Source organism: Miniopterus schreibersii, assembly GCF_964146895.1.
Source record: "Miniopterus schreibersii genome assembly, chromosome: 13".
NCBI classification, from domain to species: domain Eukaryota; kingdom Metazoa; phylum Chordata; class Mammalia; order Chiroptera; family Miniopteridae; genus Miniopterus; species Miniopterus schreibersii.
In genome coordinates this window covers 37,962,344-37,977,865 of record NC_138113.1, presented here as the reverse complement: position 1 = coordinate 37,977,865, position 15,522 = coordinate 37,962,344, and the positions used below count along the sequence as shown (strand labels likewise).

The 15,522-nt window shown below is 40.1% G+C and overlaps 1 protein-coding gene across 4 annotated transcripts in view; it reads right to left on the bottom strand.

Moving 5' to 3' along the window:
* Positions 1-4,947: 4,947 nt before the first annotated feature.
* The window catches only part of APLF (aprataxin and PNKP like factor), a 50,018-nt gene continuing 39,443 nt past the window's right edge, over positions 4,948-15,522 (bottom strand). For all 4 annotated transcript variants that reach the window (XM_081156962.1, XM_081156964.1, XM_081156965.1 and 1 more), the window contains 2 exons: positions 10,213-10,259; positions 4,948-6,169 (listed from right to left, as the gene is read on the bottom strand). In XM_081156962.1, coding sequence (XP_081013088.1) covers positions 5,976-6,169; positions 10,213-10,259 — 241 coding nt within the window. In that variant the 3' untranslated portion in view covers positions 4,948-5,975. The remainder of the gene's footprint in view (positions 6,170-10,212; positions 10,260-15,522) is intronic.

The window sequence follows — 15,522 nt, the reverse complement described above, 5'->3', positions numbered from 1 at the left end:
CCGTCCTCTCCACGTTGCTTCATTCTACCTCAGGCAACTCCTGCTTGATGTTTCTGGAACTCCCCAAGCTCCTTCCCCCCGTGGCCTCTGCACTTGCTACCTCTGGTGAGAATACACGCGCCCTGCATCGTCACATGGCCACCGCCTTGCTTCATTCTGGTCTCTGCTCAAGTATCACTCCTCAGGGACACTTTCTAAAACAGCCACCACCACTCACACCCAGCACAAGACCCCTCCCCCACTCTCTTTCCCCTGCTTTATTGTTACGGCACTTACACCACTACTATCAGCCACCGTTTGGTTGGCTCATTTGCTGTTATCGGAACATAAGCTCCCTTTGGGGAAAAAACATTCTTGCTCATTTCTGCACCTTCAGTGCCAAGAACAATGCCTGCCACAGTTATAGCTACTAAACTATATTTGTTGAATGGAGTGAATATTCTAGAATTTCTAGAAAGCTCCAGGAAAAAAAAAAAAAAAATCATGTTTATATATGTTTCAGAAACAGCAAATGCTATAAACTCCATTTGGAAGATTCACAGTGCAGGTTTGCTTAGGCGTGGCTATGACACATCTCAGAGGAAGAAACCCATTGAACCCAGCATGTCACAAACTTCCTCACTGTGCTCCTTTTCGAGTCTCACCTACCAACATCCATAGAACAGTACTACATTTGGGAAAGGCCAATGTTGGCTGTGGAAGTCCATTGAGGATATTTTAGGAAAGGAGTGACACCTTATGACTTCGGGGCAATGCCCCACTCTCTTCTTGCCCCCTGCCTACTCCAATTTCCTAATGTCTTTCCCAGACCAGAAACAGAACTCCATTCTCAGTAGTCCGGGCACTTGGCATCTGAGACTGATGTGAGAGAAGGAGGAGTCTGTATGTTAGGGGACAGTAGTTGGAAGAGTTTGTTATCCAAAGAACCACATGGAGACCAGCAATGTGACACCCAGGCTCATCTCACCCAGGTCACAGGGTCCTCCAGTACAGCATCATCCAATCTCCCCAGTGCCAGCCTCCTCCCAAGACCAATTCATCCTCACTGTAGGGTGTGTGGGCCAGGGGACACTGTCAGGAGAGTGAGCATAAATCTGCTTGCTAACACAACTTACTACTTTCCCCAGAAGATCACAGTGTTGTCTTCCCAGAACACTGCAGCCAGAGCCCAAGGGAGCCTGGTTGTAGGAAATATCTTTTTTTTTTTAATATATTTTTATTGATTTCAGAGACGAAGGGAGAGGGAGAGATAGAAACATCAATGATGAGAGAGTCATTGATCGGATGCCTCCTGCACGCCCCTTGCTAGGGATCGAGCCCACAACCCGGGCATGTGCCCTGATAGGGAATCGAACCCTGATCTCCTGGATCTTACGTCCATGCTCAACCACTGAGCCATGCCAGCCAGGCTGTAGGAAATATCTTGAGCACTTTACATAGACTCCAAAGTTCCACCTGGGTAAAGGAACGTCTTTGAAGACAGAGAAATGCAGTCTAGACGGCTTTCTCCAACTTTGCTTAATCATGGTACAACCACATTCCCAGCCTCTGATGCTTAAGTGAGACCCAAAAAAACCACTCCCCATCCTGACTGAAGCACCACCTAACAAATCCTTCCTGGTGGGTCACTCTGCTTAGGTTCTCTCTGCTCGACAAACCTGCAGCCCGGTCACTCTGCCTGCCTTGGTAGCACTTCAAAAGTTGACCTGGAAACATGAAGCATTACAGGCATGGAAGTGGTCTCCAAATACTTCTCAGTGATCACTGCGGGAGTAAGAAATTTTGAGCATGCATATTTCTTTATATCAAGTATTTATGTAAATAGTTGACATAAAGAATTTACACACACCACTATATTAATATATTATATGCACTTTAAAACACAAACAAAATTAAAATTTTAAAAGGATGAGATCAACTTGAAATAATCAATATTTTTAACATAAGATTCTTTTGTTTTCAGATTAACTAGCATAGAGCTATGCATCACCCTCTTTAATAATTTAAGAAATCACCCCTATGATTTCCTTTATTTTGTTCAAAGATTTACAAAAATGTTTTCTCAAACACACAGAAAAGTTAAAATAATAGTATAATGAATATTTGGATACTCATGGCCTAAATTAAACATCAGTTAACATTTTGCCATATTTGCATTATCTGCATTTGTGTGTATAAACGGAACCCATTGAAAATAAGATAAAAAGATCACACTACTTCAACTATAAACACCTCAGCTTATATCTCCTACAATTACAAACACTCTCCCTCAGAATCAAAATACTTTTATCATAGCCCAGGAAATCAGCAATAATTTCCTAACATCATCTCCTATGCAGTTCATATTCAAATTTCTCCAATAGTCCTAAAAAATTCTTTTGTAGCTGCTTTTTTCCAAACAAGGATCAAATGAAGATTCATGCATTGCATTTGGTAGTTATTTTTTTATTCTCTTTAAGTCTAGAGGGGTCCCCATTTATCTTTTTAGAACGTTGTCTTTTTGGAAGAGTCCAGGTGGAACTGCTCACAGTCTGTGTTTACCTGATGATTCACTGTGGTGCCGATTACGTGTTCCTCTCCCTACTGCACCCCTTCTTCCTGAGAGGTGGGTTCAAAGGCTTGGTTGAACTCAGCGAAACACTTTGGCAAGAATGTCGCTTTAGGGAGTACATGACACCGGGCCACCCCACTGTCGACAGGTGGCCCTGATGTCGCCAACCCAAAGCCACATTTCCTCACTTGTAAGTTATCTGCAGGATGATCTTTCTCAGAGTCTATTGATGACCTTTGCCTGAATAAATTATTACATTGTGGGGTTAGAAAACAGTGATTTCCTCACTCTGATTCCTTCTCCATTTATTAGCTGGTATTCCACCATAAAAAAATTCCCTCATCTACTGAGAATGAAATACAGTTCCTCCCAAAGGCAGGGTATAGGCTTAAAATTTCTAGAGTAAGGCGTTAGTAAAAAATCAGTTTTTCCTTTTGCTTTAAAAATTTTTTATTAGTAGTAGTATTTCTATCTACTCATAGATTTTTATTTATTTAATGTTTTATAATAAATTAGAGTTGCTATTTTTTTTCAATCCCAACTGCGGTAGCTTAAAGCTATAACTTAAATCTCTAAAAATAAGCTAAGTAAGTGCTGGTGCAGCCCCCACACTGGGGTGGGCAGACCTGTGGGAACTGCTTTCCTCCAAGGACACATTTGAGCTCAGGGAGCCCTGAAATCGCACCTGTCAAACAGGATGAACCTGGAGACGCATTACTCGGCAAAATGCCAGAAATTCATGCTACAACATGATATCAGATGTCTTAAAAAGACAAACACTGTTCAACATTTCTACCTCAGTCTGCCTCCTTAGTTACTGACTTTTGGGGCAAACAGAAAAAGAAAGACCATAACAGTTAACAACTAACATTTCCTCAATTAAAATGAAAACAGGAGTGCTGATTGCACAGCTCAACCATATTTTACACTGTAGTGTACTAATTTAAAATATTTTTTTTCTTTTTGCTGGATGTAACAGACAATCCTGACTAGCTCAAGGAAATAAAAATAGATCCTGGGGTAGTTCAGTGAAAGGAAAAGTTGGCCGGTCACGAGACATCCCTGAAGCCTCAGCAGTGGATGTGTGGGCACCTGGTTTCCTGAGGCTACAGGGTCAGGTTCCTCAGCTGCAACTCCTCCTGTCTGTCCTTAGGCTGAACAGGTTCCCCGAAGGAGCACCTGGCGGGCCTGGCTGGGGCTGGGCTGGCCCTGGATGAGGTCGGAGAGGCAGGGTCAGGAGCAGGGACATGGCCCCAGAGGTCCACCGCCGGGCAAGGTGTCATCGCGAATGGCAGCCTCCACCGAGGAAACTCCAGCCGTTCTTTAAAATGAACTGGGGGTGGCTGTCCGTGGCATGTTGTGTGTTGCGTGGAGCTGCGGGAATTTCATTTACTTCACACTATCATTCTGATAGGAGCGATCTTTCTGTTTTGTTCAAACGAAATGTCTTAGGGGAAGTGCTATGATTTTTACTGGTTTAGGGAGACGACAGCTAGGGAGTCAGTTTGAAAAACAAAGTTCGGGGAGAACAAACAGGTACCCTTGCCTAGGGAATTCTCACATAAACACCCAGGCACTGGTTTATCTCACACACAGTAATTCTGCTCAGCACTAAAGGGTCCTCTCTTTACCCGGCCAGAGGCTCTGGCGGCGTGGGGGCTGTGCAGGCGTGGATGACTGGTGCCACCTTCAGGTGTCAACCATGAATCAGAAAGAACAAGCGCTACAGCTAAGAAGCAAGCAGCAGGCAGATTGCTCTGTGGCTGTTAGTTAGACACACCTGCAACACCATCTCCCCTGCCCCGGTTAGCTCTTAGTGACCGCCACCATCAGGAAGGCAACTTCTCCAGCTGGGCAACAGTGCTGGGCACACAGTTGGATTCATCTCAATTTTGGAACAATAAATTTGCTTTAAAAACTAAAGGGATGAAACCCGGTGCTATACTTCCATTAAGCTAACCTTGACACAACTGGGGAATATTCTGGACTTCCCACTTGAGCACTGGGGTGGGGCTTGTTCAGAGTCATAATTAGCTCATGTTCTTCAACCTGCATTTCCTTAACCAGGGGACAGGACCATGAGATGAAAACCTCCTGGCTTTCCACCTTGTCCTGAGCCCAGAGCACTCAGTGTTTATGGCTGAAGCTGGCCACCGGGCAATGCCAAGGGACCCCAGGAGAAGGCGAGAAGGTTCCTTCCGGTTCACCCTGTCTTTCCTTATAATGTTCCTCCACCTCCCGCTACCCAAACTCCCCACCCAACAGGCCTTACAAGGCTATCTTGGAAAGCTTTTTAAAAACACTAAGAAAACCATTACAAATCTGTGTTGCTCTTTTAAGATATAAATTTTTAGGTTCTCTTAGAATAGAAAACATTAGTTTTAACAAGGACATTTGGTTTAGTGATTTATTATTTCAATACCATACCTACTGCACTGTGTACATATACCCAAATAGTATTAAAGATTCTAGACTATATTTCAAAAAGTCTAAGCCCCCCGAGATGAGACTATTATGGGGCCTAAAGTAGTTTAAGAACAGAGATCCAGAGACATAGTTCATGATACTGGAGAACAAATAAAAGGCCAGACTCTTGAACACTGGCAGATAGCTCGCCACCTTCATCTGAGGATGAAAGAACTGTTGTTTGAGAAAATTATGGTCAAAAATCATTTCTATATTCTTAATGTAAAGGCAGCACAGTGAAAGCTAAAATAATCAGGCAGGACTTTCATTTGAAACAGAAATTGTCAAATTCTTTGAGTTTTTTCACCTTGAAGCTCAGGCACACAGTAAATTACAGATGTGGGGCACAAAATAACATTCTTCTCTTCCATAGCCTAATGGAATCTATTTTCAGTATCCATTTGGTACTAATTTCCCCAAGTTTCAAAGAATAAAAGTAGTCAGTGACATGCAAAGCTTGCATCTAGGATACTAGAAAAATACCACCTATTTTACGATGGCTGTCATTTTTTAAAGCCTGGTTCTGCTCGAAGAATTGCTTCAATAGCGATGAAAAGAGGCGTGCTTTCCCAACCATGATGGAATTTGCCTGGTTATACTCACATAGTTTTCTATAAAGACACTATCTTTGGAAAAAAGAAAAGAAGACCAAGTTTTGTGCGACCTATAGCTTTTTACTTTTAATAGCCAACAAAGTACATGAAAAATATCAATTGCTTCTCTTTAAGTCTCTCCACTTTCCATTTCTAGATGCTTTAAACAGGGTAGAAAAAGCAAAGCAACAAACCAAATTCCATCCACTCCACTGAAGGCTGACATTTCCATGTTTCCTTTGCAAAGAGTCAATAGTAAAGTCATAACTATGGAAAGGAAAACAATTATTGCTTAAGTGCCTCCTTAGTTCCTGAATATTTTTCCATAAAGAAAGAGTGTGAGCCTTGTATTACTGCAGAAAAAGTTACTTTTTTCTTTTCATAAACGTTTTCGCTTCTTTCAAAAGCTCTTCCACGTCTTCCTTCTCTTGGCCCTCCTTGCCGGGGTCCCAGTCAGAGTCCTCATCTGTGGGCTCATACTCTTCCTCATCAGCTACAGAGCTGTCGTCCGGGTCGCGCTCATCCGGTGGCCCGCCATCGTCACCTGCAGTGCTTCCCACTGGAAGACAGGAGTTAGGCACACAACACATGAGCCGTCACTCAGCCTGGGATTAGGGATGGCTGTCAAATGTCCTTCTTTGTCAAGAAAAATTAATTTTACTTAATACGTTAATCACTACACATTCCTAGAAAGCGAGCTAAAGTGCCCATCTGTTATTTATCATTTCTAGCTTTTCCTCCCATAATGCTCCTGAGACTAAAATGTAGGGTGAGAGCCATAATAACGGTTCCTTCATGATACTGTAGTTACATCCAGGCCCTACCTTCTGGGGTGGGAGAGTGTATTTTTGTCCCAGTTACTCACTGCCCCTCCCTGTGATAGGATTGTATTTCTCCAGCCCCAATGACATAGGACTTGGCCAAAAAAGTGAGGAGAAGTGGTGGCCCTTGCAAGGAGAAGCTTCAGAGCCTCTCTGGTCCTACTATTGTTATTTCCTGTCTGCGGTGAGAACAGCAGGTCCCTGGCAGAGGCTGATCCTTCAACCTGAATTCCAAGCTGGGACAGGCCACAGCCAACACACAGCAGGAACATGAAGAAGAAACACACCTCATTTTTATTTAAGGCACTGAAATTTGGGCATTGTAATGGCAAACCTAGCCCAACCGGATTGACACATGACGGTTGTGAGCAAATGGGAAAATACGAGTTTACATACTTTGGAAAGTTTAGTTTATAAATCTATGATATTCTACAGTTCATCCTACAAGTAAGATTACTATGATAACAGCCACTAGAATTTACAGATTTCTAATTAATATTATAATACTAGAATTCTTCTGTCTCCAAATTAACTTCTTCCCTCATCCCACTCTGCTTTATATTCTTTCCACAGTGAGTGACAGACTTGGTTTAAAATAAGGCAGTGAAAGACTCCGGGAAGATGGGGAGCATTTAGAAACAAGCAGGGTGATTCTATCTGGAAATCTGAAGGGCAGAGGACAATCCCTGTGAAGAAGAGTAAATGCTGGGGTAAAAAATATCAATGTCCATGCTTTTACATAGGCTTTCGTTAGCTTCCTCCTAAAATGTTCACCTCTAATAGACAGATATAACTTAAATGAAAGTCATGGAATTTAATGGGGGAAAAAGAAAGATGATGACCAAGAAAGTAATTTATTTGTGATCTTAATTTCCCACAGCCCAGAAATTTATGTTTTTCTTAATATTACCATTCATTCCAGAGAGGATGTGAGATAGCTAATAATAATAATGAGGTAATTAAAAAAATACAAATAGAAACATGAAAAGTAAAATATAAATACGTCAATCTCAATTTTTAACACAATTATTATAAATTGAGTATCAAATTTCCCCCCGAGTGTCTTAGCAGCCAAGGCTGAAAAGGGCTACGTAATAACCCACACGATTCTCATCACCCCAGTTCCTTACAGGAAACCTTGTACTGTTCTTATCTGTATACACTTCTATATCCTTCAACATCTTGAGGGCATGTTTGATGTCTGACTAATCTCAATTCCCATATAACTTTTATGATGGAATACATCAGAGGGGAGTCTGCAGATGGGGAGCAGAGTATGGAGGGGAAAAATAATCAGTATCTCTGTCTTTGCCCATTTTGCTCTTGGAAGTATGTACGTAACTAATGACAGCTAAATAGAGTTTCCTTTCATATATATATATATATATAAAGCTGCAACAACTTCAGGTTCTCCTCCCACGTGACTGGCTGTCCCTTCTCAGTACCCTTTGCTGAGTCTCCCTTACCTTCCAACCTCTAAGGTGTGGAGTGCCCAAGTGTCAGGCCGGGGCCTCCTCTCTAACCACTCCTTACATGATTCCATCCAGCCTTATATTCTAAATTCACAAATTTAATCTTAAGCCCTGACCATTGCCTTAATTCCAGACTCTCACTCATCTGACTACCTATGTGTAACGTACTTGGATGCGTAACAGGCATCTGAACATGACATTTCCAGAACACAACTTTTGAGTGGCTTCCCTGAAATCTAGTCATTCTCTCACTCGTCTTGAGTATCTGACTTCTACAGCCTTCCAACCTTCCACTTGTTTAGGCAAGAAACCTTAAAGCCATCCTTGAATATCTCCCACTGAAAGTCCGATATTCACTATGTCAAGAGATCCTGTTGGCTCTACCATCAAAATACACGCACCACTTACCACATCTATTCCAATACCTTAGTCCCAACGCTATCATCATCTTTGTGGCCTATTCCAATATCCTCCTAACTGGTTTCTTTACTTCCACTCTTGTCTGTTCTTTACAAAGAATAGCTTTCCATCTCACTCTGAATAAAATCTAAAGTCCTTACTTGTAGAACTCAGCCTCGAAGACCCTAGGAAACTGGCCCGCTGATAGCTTTTCTGATCCCATCTGCCACTCTTCACTTATTCTCTTTCTTCCAGTTCTATCCTCTCTTTGCTGCTCCTTGAAGAGTCCAAGCATGATCATCTCCAGCACTTTTGAAGTCCCTATTCCCCCTGCCTGGCATACTCTTCCTCAGAAACTCACATGGCTTCTTCCTTCATCTAGAATGTTCTGAATATGCTGCCACATAACCCTTGAAAGTACACTAAAAACATAAGGTTAAATTGTTGCTTAATAATAACTATACTTAAAAAAAAAAAAAACTCTGCCTTTCCAATGAAATAAAAAGATTTTATTTAAAAATTAATTGTTCTAAAAATATGTCCTTCATACAGAACATACTTTAAAGAGATTTTCTAAAGGAAATTCATATATTTTTGATGATGACATAGGATACACATCACTAGTGTTCAGGTTCCTATTTCTGTGGAGATACACAGATGTGTCAGATACTCTTCATGGAACAATGCTAAACTTCATCAATAAAGCAGAATTTTAATCAATATCATTACATTAATGCCAGAAAGGAGGTTAATCACAAATGCTACATCATTACATACAGCCTCAGTAAAAAAATGTACGACATATAACATATAACCTCCACACATATCAGCTCAGATAAAATGCGTCTACTAGGGTCTGGAGTACTAAAGCACTCAAGTGTGTTCCCGTCAGAAACATCAAATGGAATTCCCAAAGGTGGAGTTAATTATTCTTATCACTTGGTTACAAGTTGGTTGTGTTTATACACATACAAATGCATGTAGGCATAGCCTGGGTGGAGTGCATTTTATTCTCTCACTCTGTGGGCAGGAATACTGTGCACTGAACTGGCCTCTGCGAATGACACAGAGAAGCCAGAATTTGTTAAAGGGAAAAAATATTAGAGTTCAGAAGCAGGGGAAACAGAAGGTAAACAGACTGATGCAAATAGGGCTGATGGACATTTGATAGCTGCTTGCCTAGTGTCTCTTCCCTCTCCTTCTCCTTCCCCAAAAAATTTTAGTTTCTATTGGGCTCTGCAGGAGGTGACTCTACCCTGGTTCCAGGGCTGGTACAAACTCAGCAGTGGCACAGTGAGTGGTTCAAGAGAAAGAATGTGATCTAAGCCAGTTAAAAAAAGTGAATGTTATGACTTTTTCCTAGAAATAGTGAGAGTTGAAGTTTTACATTTTCTCTCTCCTTAGATGTGGAAATGGGTGCTTATCATCCAGCTGAACAAGGGTGGGGAGAGAAGCCAGTGTGGCGAGCATACTGACCGCTCTAAAAACGGAATGACAGAGGGAAATTGGGTGACTAGTGACTTTATTAACAATATCAATGAGCCAAAGCATAAATTATGTCTAAATCCAGTCCTATTTTTGGACTTTTCAGTTATGGAGTAAGTTCTCTACCATTTAGACCAATGTGAAATTTTGTTTTCAGATACTTACAAAGAAAAGAATCCTAACAGATACAAGGACACATATATATATATATATATAGTTATACAATGATTACAGAAAACATTCGCTATATAAAAAATTTATATATTTTTTAATCTAAGAAAAATCATTAAAATTAGCAATTCAACAAATTCACAGAAGAAAAGATTTTGGAAAAAAAATCATAACTACTAGAAATTGCATCTAGGCTTAATAAGGAGATTCATTTGAAGATTTCATTTTGAATATCCTGAAGTAAAATTACTTACCTGGGCGTGTAGTATGTTTATATTCTACTTTGTGCTGAGGATTCTTCCTGGAAAAAAAACAGAAAGAAGAGAAAAGAAATAAAAAATAAGATCTAGTTTTCTAGTCACTAAAAATAAATTACTATTTCAATAAACCTAGAACATTCACTAACTTACACAGAAAATTAGACCCCAATAAGCCTCTTATTGAAAAGCATTTGCTTTTGCTCTTGTTAACTGCAGTTGCCATGCTGTACACAGCACTTGCTTTCTAATTTCAATATCACCTGATGCCAGGCATATTTCTAGATAAAAAGAGTGGTGAACCAAGCAAAGTTCTTTCCTCATGACTTATACTCTAGAGAAAGACAGTATGAGACAAACAAAATATATTCCTAAAGTAAAACATATTTTATTTTAAAATGTCAATGTCGTATGTATGTTATATATGTTAAAAATACAATGTAAAATAGTACATAAAATATGTAACACAAAATATCAGTATGTGTGTGTTTGTTGTATAATGTCTAAAGGATACTTCTAAGGCCCTTCTGAATCCAAAGCATTTAAGTCATGCCTCTTCAAAGAACACCCATCAATCGTCGTGAAAAAAACGGAAAGTCAGTTTGCACTGAGAAATTCATATAGCATATTCCAAAGTCAAACAGAAACTACTGTCTGGACATCTACTTATGGTTATATATACACTAATGATTACTTCTATTATTTTATTAGTTAAACAAATGTTTGGGTAAACTATATACAGAAGACATTCTCCAGGTAATGCAAAACTGCCCAAGCACAAAAATGCGAAGCAGTGACTGGTTGATCAGGATCCCCTTGACGAGTACCGACCTCTCAGAGGGACTGGTACAGGAGAGCGGGGCACACTGACAGGAGACAGGTGCTGAGGCGCACATTCACATGCAGCTGCCGTGAGGACGCATGAGGAACGCACTGGAAGGCCCTGTTCATGGTGGGTGGTAAGTAACGCTAGCCACTGATTCATTCAACACTGGTTCAAGGAACAGTCACAGGACACGACATGCCAGGCCCTGTGTCAGGGGTCAGTGACCATTTTTATTGCTAATATCTCTTCTTTGTTGGTAACTTTTTCTACAACAGGAGCATTAAACACAGCACAAGAGTGCAACCACCCAGTTAATTAGGGTCATAACTCAACAGTTTTGAAGAGTGGGAAAAAGATTCAACAAAGACTGTGTTTGGGGTAGTTAACCCAAATGTCACCTTTTGATGGAAAAGAAACTTCAAAGCTGAGAGAAAGAAACCGGACAACTTCAGTGTGACGAGGAGAGCGGCAGTGAACAGGGCTGTGGCGGCCTGCGGGACGGCCTGCCCTCTGCACCCGCTGGCGCAGGCCCGCGGTTCGGTTCAGGCCTTGCTGTGCCGGACGCCAGGGGGCAGGCACAGACGGAGACAACCGTCCCAAAGCTGCTCTTCATCAGCAACTTGGAAAAGGTTGCTGGTCATATGAGATTATTTTTGGTAACCTTTAAAAACTCTTTTATTCTTATTGTGGTAGTTACACTGTAACCTTTTATGTTGAGAAGAATTCAGACCTCCTGGAAGGTGGTAACGGCACAATGACGCTCCATGCGCTTCGCTGAGTCTTGGAGTGTTAACGGGCCCCACAGGCGCTGCGTTATCTCCTCGGTCACTGACAGGTCAAGGCCTTTCCTGCTTCAGGTACCAGGCAGTCCTATCTTTTCCTGCCTTGCCCTTAACATAGCAGGATTACTGAAAAGTTAAATACGGCCTTAACTGTTTGCTACGGGAGCCTCCTTCAAAAGCTGATTTAGAAACTCTGAAGTAACTAAATGATAGGTTTTAAAAACAAATCTAAATAAATAAAAACAAGTACAGAAACAGAATCAGGGGCGCTAACAGAGACAATCACAGTTTATGTACCAAACAGCAGTTACAAGGCAGCTGACATCAGCTGAGAGACTGAAAGGGAAAGTAACTTTTAGCGGGGGTGCGGGGTGCAAGGTGTCAATGGGGAAGAAAGGGACATTTGTAATACTTTCAACAATAAAGATACATTTTAAATAAACAAATAAATAAATAAATAAGCAGGCAAAGTGAAGGCGGCATCAGAAAGTGAGGTGGTGGTGGAGGTGAAGGTTCCACCTTACAGCTGCAGAGGGTGGTTCCCGTGCTCTGTCACCCTGGAGCACAGCCAAGCTGCACTCACACACCCACCGACGCAATCTGACCTCACACACTACCCAGGAAAAGCCAAGCTGTTTCAGAATGAATGCATGGGAAGGAAGTTCTAACTTTGTATATTTCATAAAGGAAAAACAGAAAATTGTTCTATAAAGTTTTATACTGAAAAAAGAAAAGAATTTAGCTCCATGTGCAGATTTTCATCTGCCTTGGGGCCAGCAGCAGTTGTTTCTTTGAATCTCTGCCAATAGTTTCCATCCTTTCCCAGGAGAACTTGCTATTTTCATAAAAAGACAAATATAAGGCTGCAATGGAGACCTGAGGGAAACTAGTTGAATTGATATTTTTCCACATTGAACTTAAAGAGCAAACCTCCCATTTAAAACAAAAGTATGGATTAATACTGATAAGTCTATGCTAGCTCTTGCACTGAAAATGAAGGAAAAATATCCTCTGTGACAGAGTCAGAGCTTGCTGGGTGGGTATTTTCAAATATAATTTATTCTTTGTTAACGATAAATATAACTCATGGGATAAATGAATTTTAATAAGACAATGAGCCAAAACAGAAAAGATATCACATGCAAAAGCATACCCTTAAAATAAAAAAAATTTTAGACATGTTTTGTTTACATATCTACTTAAATGTGAAAAAATATTCTGAACGTTAAATTCTTACATTATCTTCTCCTTCAAGGACCCCATAATCTCAGTCCCAACTCTTATTTGCAGCTCAATCCTTCATTTCTACTGTCAAGGAGCAGTTTTGGGTTCTTTACCATTGATAGGCACTTGCTCATAGTCTTTTTGCCAAGAATATTATTCTTATTCTACACAGCTCCCTCAGGAAGGCAAGTCTGATTTCTAGAACATATTGTCTATCTTCATCTACCACTTGGTACCTACCACATAATTTCTTATACTGTCATCTAAATTTTCAATACAAATGTGTGTGTGCGTGCGCATTATCTCTATCATCTGTCAAATGAGCTGCTGGAGGGAATGGGGGTTTTCTTACACAGTATCTTCTATAGTAAGTACAAGAGTGACTTTCACAGGTTACATTCAACTGTATTTTTCCTAAGTTTTTCTACTATAATATAATGACCTTTTTCCTTCAAAAAAGTTTTTTAAATTAAGCTTTTACATGAGTTTCTAAAATGATAAAATATTTTACATTTTTCTACTTAATAGGAAATAAAGACAATTGTTTTTGCTACCTATTATTTCTTAGGGAAATGACTGTTGAAAAGCAATGGCAAGAGTAATTTGCAATAAAAACTGAAGTTTAAAATTCTCATTGGTTGGAGTACAGAAAACAGTTTTTAATAATTTCTAGACGGATCATGAGTTTTCTTGAGTTAATGTTAGTACTTAATTTTTTAGTAAATGGTCATCCATAGATCCAGATGTTTTGAGAAATCTATTCTTTAAAAGACAGTTTTTCTATTGGAACTATGCCAGAAAAAGCCTATTCTCATTAGGTTGAAAAGAATGTCAATGTGGTGAAACTGTTACACTCACACCTATAAAGTTAATAATCAAAGTACTTACTGAATATTTTTGCACAAACCTATGACTACAATAAGTTAGCATTTCTGCCATCAACAATTCATAGTACTTCTCCAGGAAACAATGAAAACCTGACAGTCATAATAAGCAGACTCCACTGCAATCAAGTTCCTGAGATACTGACTACTCAGCATCCTAAGACACTTAGCTCTGGTCCATCAATCACTCGGGTCAACAGGGAACAGAGAGTCCTTCACAAATGCTTAAGAAATAGATGCCACTGTATCTTGGACCTGTTCTCATCTGGCTGGTTCGACTTCAGCATTATGTCATAGAAGGGGCTCTGGTTTCGGGACCAGAAGACCTAAATCCGAATTCAAGCTACACCGTGTACTGGTTATGCGATTCAGCACTCGTCCTATAAACCGAGTCTCCACTCCCTCACCTGTAAAGCAGGGATATTAGTGCCTACTTCACACTAGGTTGTTCCAAAGGTTAAATGAAGTAATCTGTATAAATATTTGTAGGCTATTAAGCATTTTACAAGTGTCAGCTATTTTTATAGAAATAGAAATCGATTTTACTTTAAGATAACCAACGTCTTAAAACTGTACCAGTAAAAGTAATTGCCAATTAATACTAAATAGCTGAATTTTGCCTTTAATAATACATACAATTATTATGGTTATTTCCCCAATCATACTTCACACATTTATAGGATATATTCTAACGTTTGCCTATGCATATTCTATTTTCAAAAATCAGTTCTTTCATAACAAGGCAGAGTGCCTTTTTCATATAATCCTGGGTTAAAGCTAAGTGCCAATTTTGTACAGTTCTTTGGTCGTATATGAACATTTGTAATAACTTTCAAGGATAATGCCAAATTCCACCCAGGACTTTTTCCTAATAATGAATGGAAATACTTACTCAGAGTTTATTCATAAAAGATTTACATCAACCTTTTCCGCAAATGGCATTTTCTGTAACTCAGCAGGCCTCAAAATCACCTCCCTCCCCTTCCCTCCTCTCCCTCCCCTCTCTCCCCTCTCCCCTCCCCCCCCCCTCTCTCTCTCTCTCTCTCTCTCTCTCTCTCTCTCTCTCTCTCTCTCTCTCTCTCTCTCTCTCTCTCTCTCGCATTATTGTTAATGATTAACAGTAACCTTTGGGTTCTAAACACAGGGCTATACACTCATAACCACACCAGGCTTTGTGAGCTGTTCTCTTTTCCAAAACATTTCTGTCTTTAATGATATAGATATGTAAATAACAATACATATCTGAAGGAAGAACACTTCAGGAAGAGGAAATTAAAAATGTATTTAAATTTGCTAAGGTAGAAACAATTTGCTAGGGCAGTTGGAAACACACAGAAAGATCCGTATAGCTCAAGGGGAATGACTGAGAAAGAAAACAGCAGAATATCAAGTCAGAGAATAAATTGTGAGACATGGTAAAGAGTTTTGTGGGAAGCTATTGGAAGGTTTTGAGTAAGAAAACAACATTATATAACTTATTTTTAGAGAATTCCCCTGATTGCTGTGTGGAAAACAAACCACAAAGGGGCAAGGGAAGAAGAAAGGATATACTCCAGGAAGAGGTGAGGGTGGTTAGCACTCAGATGACAGG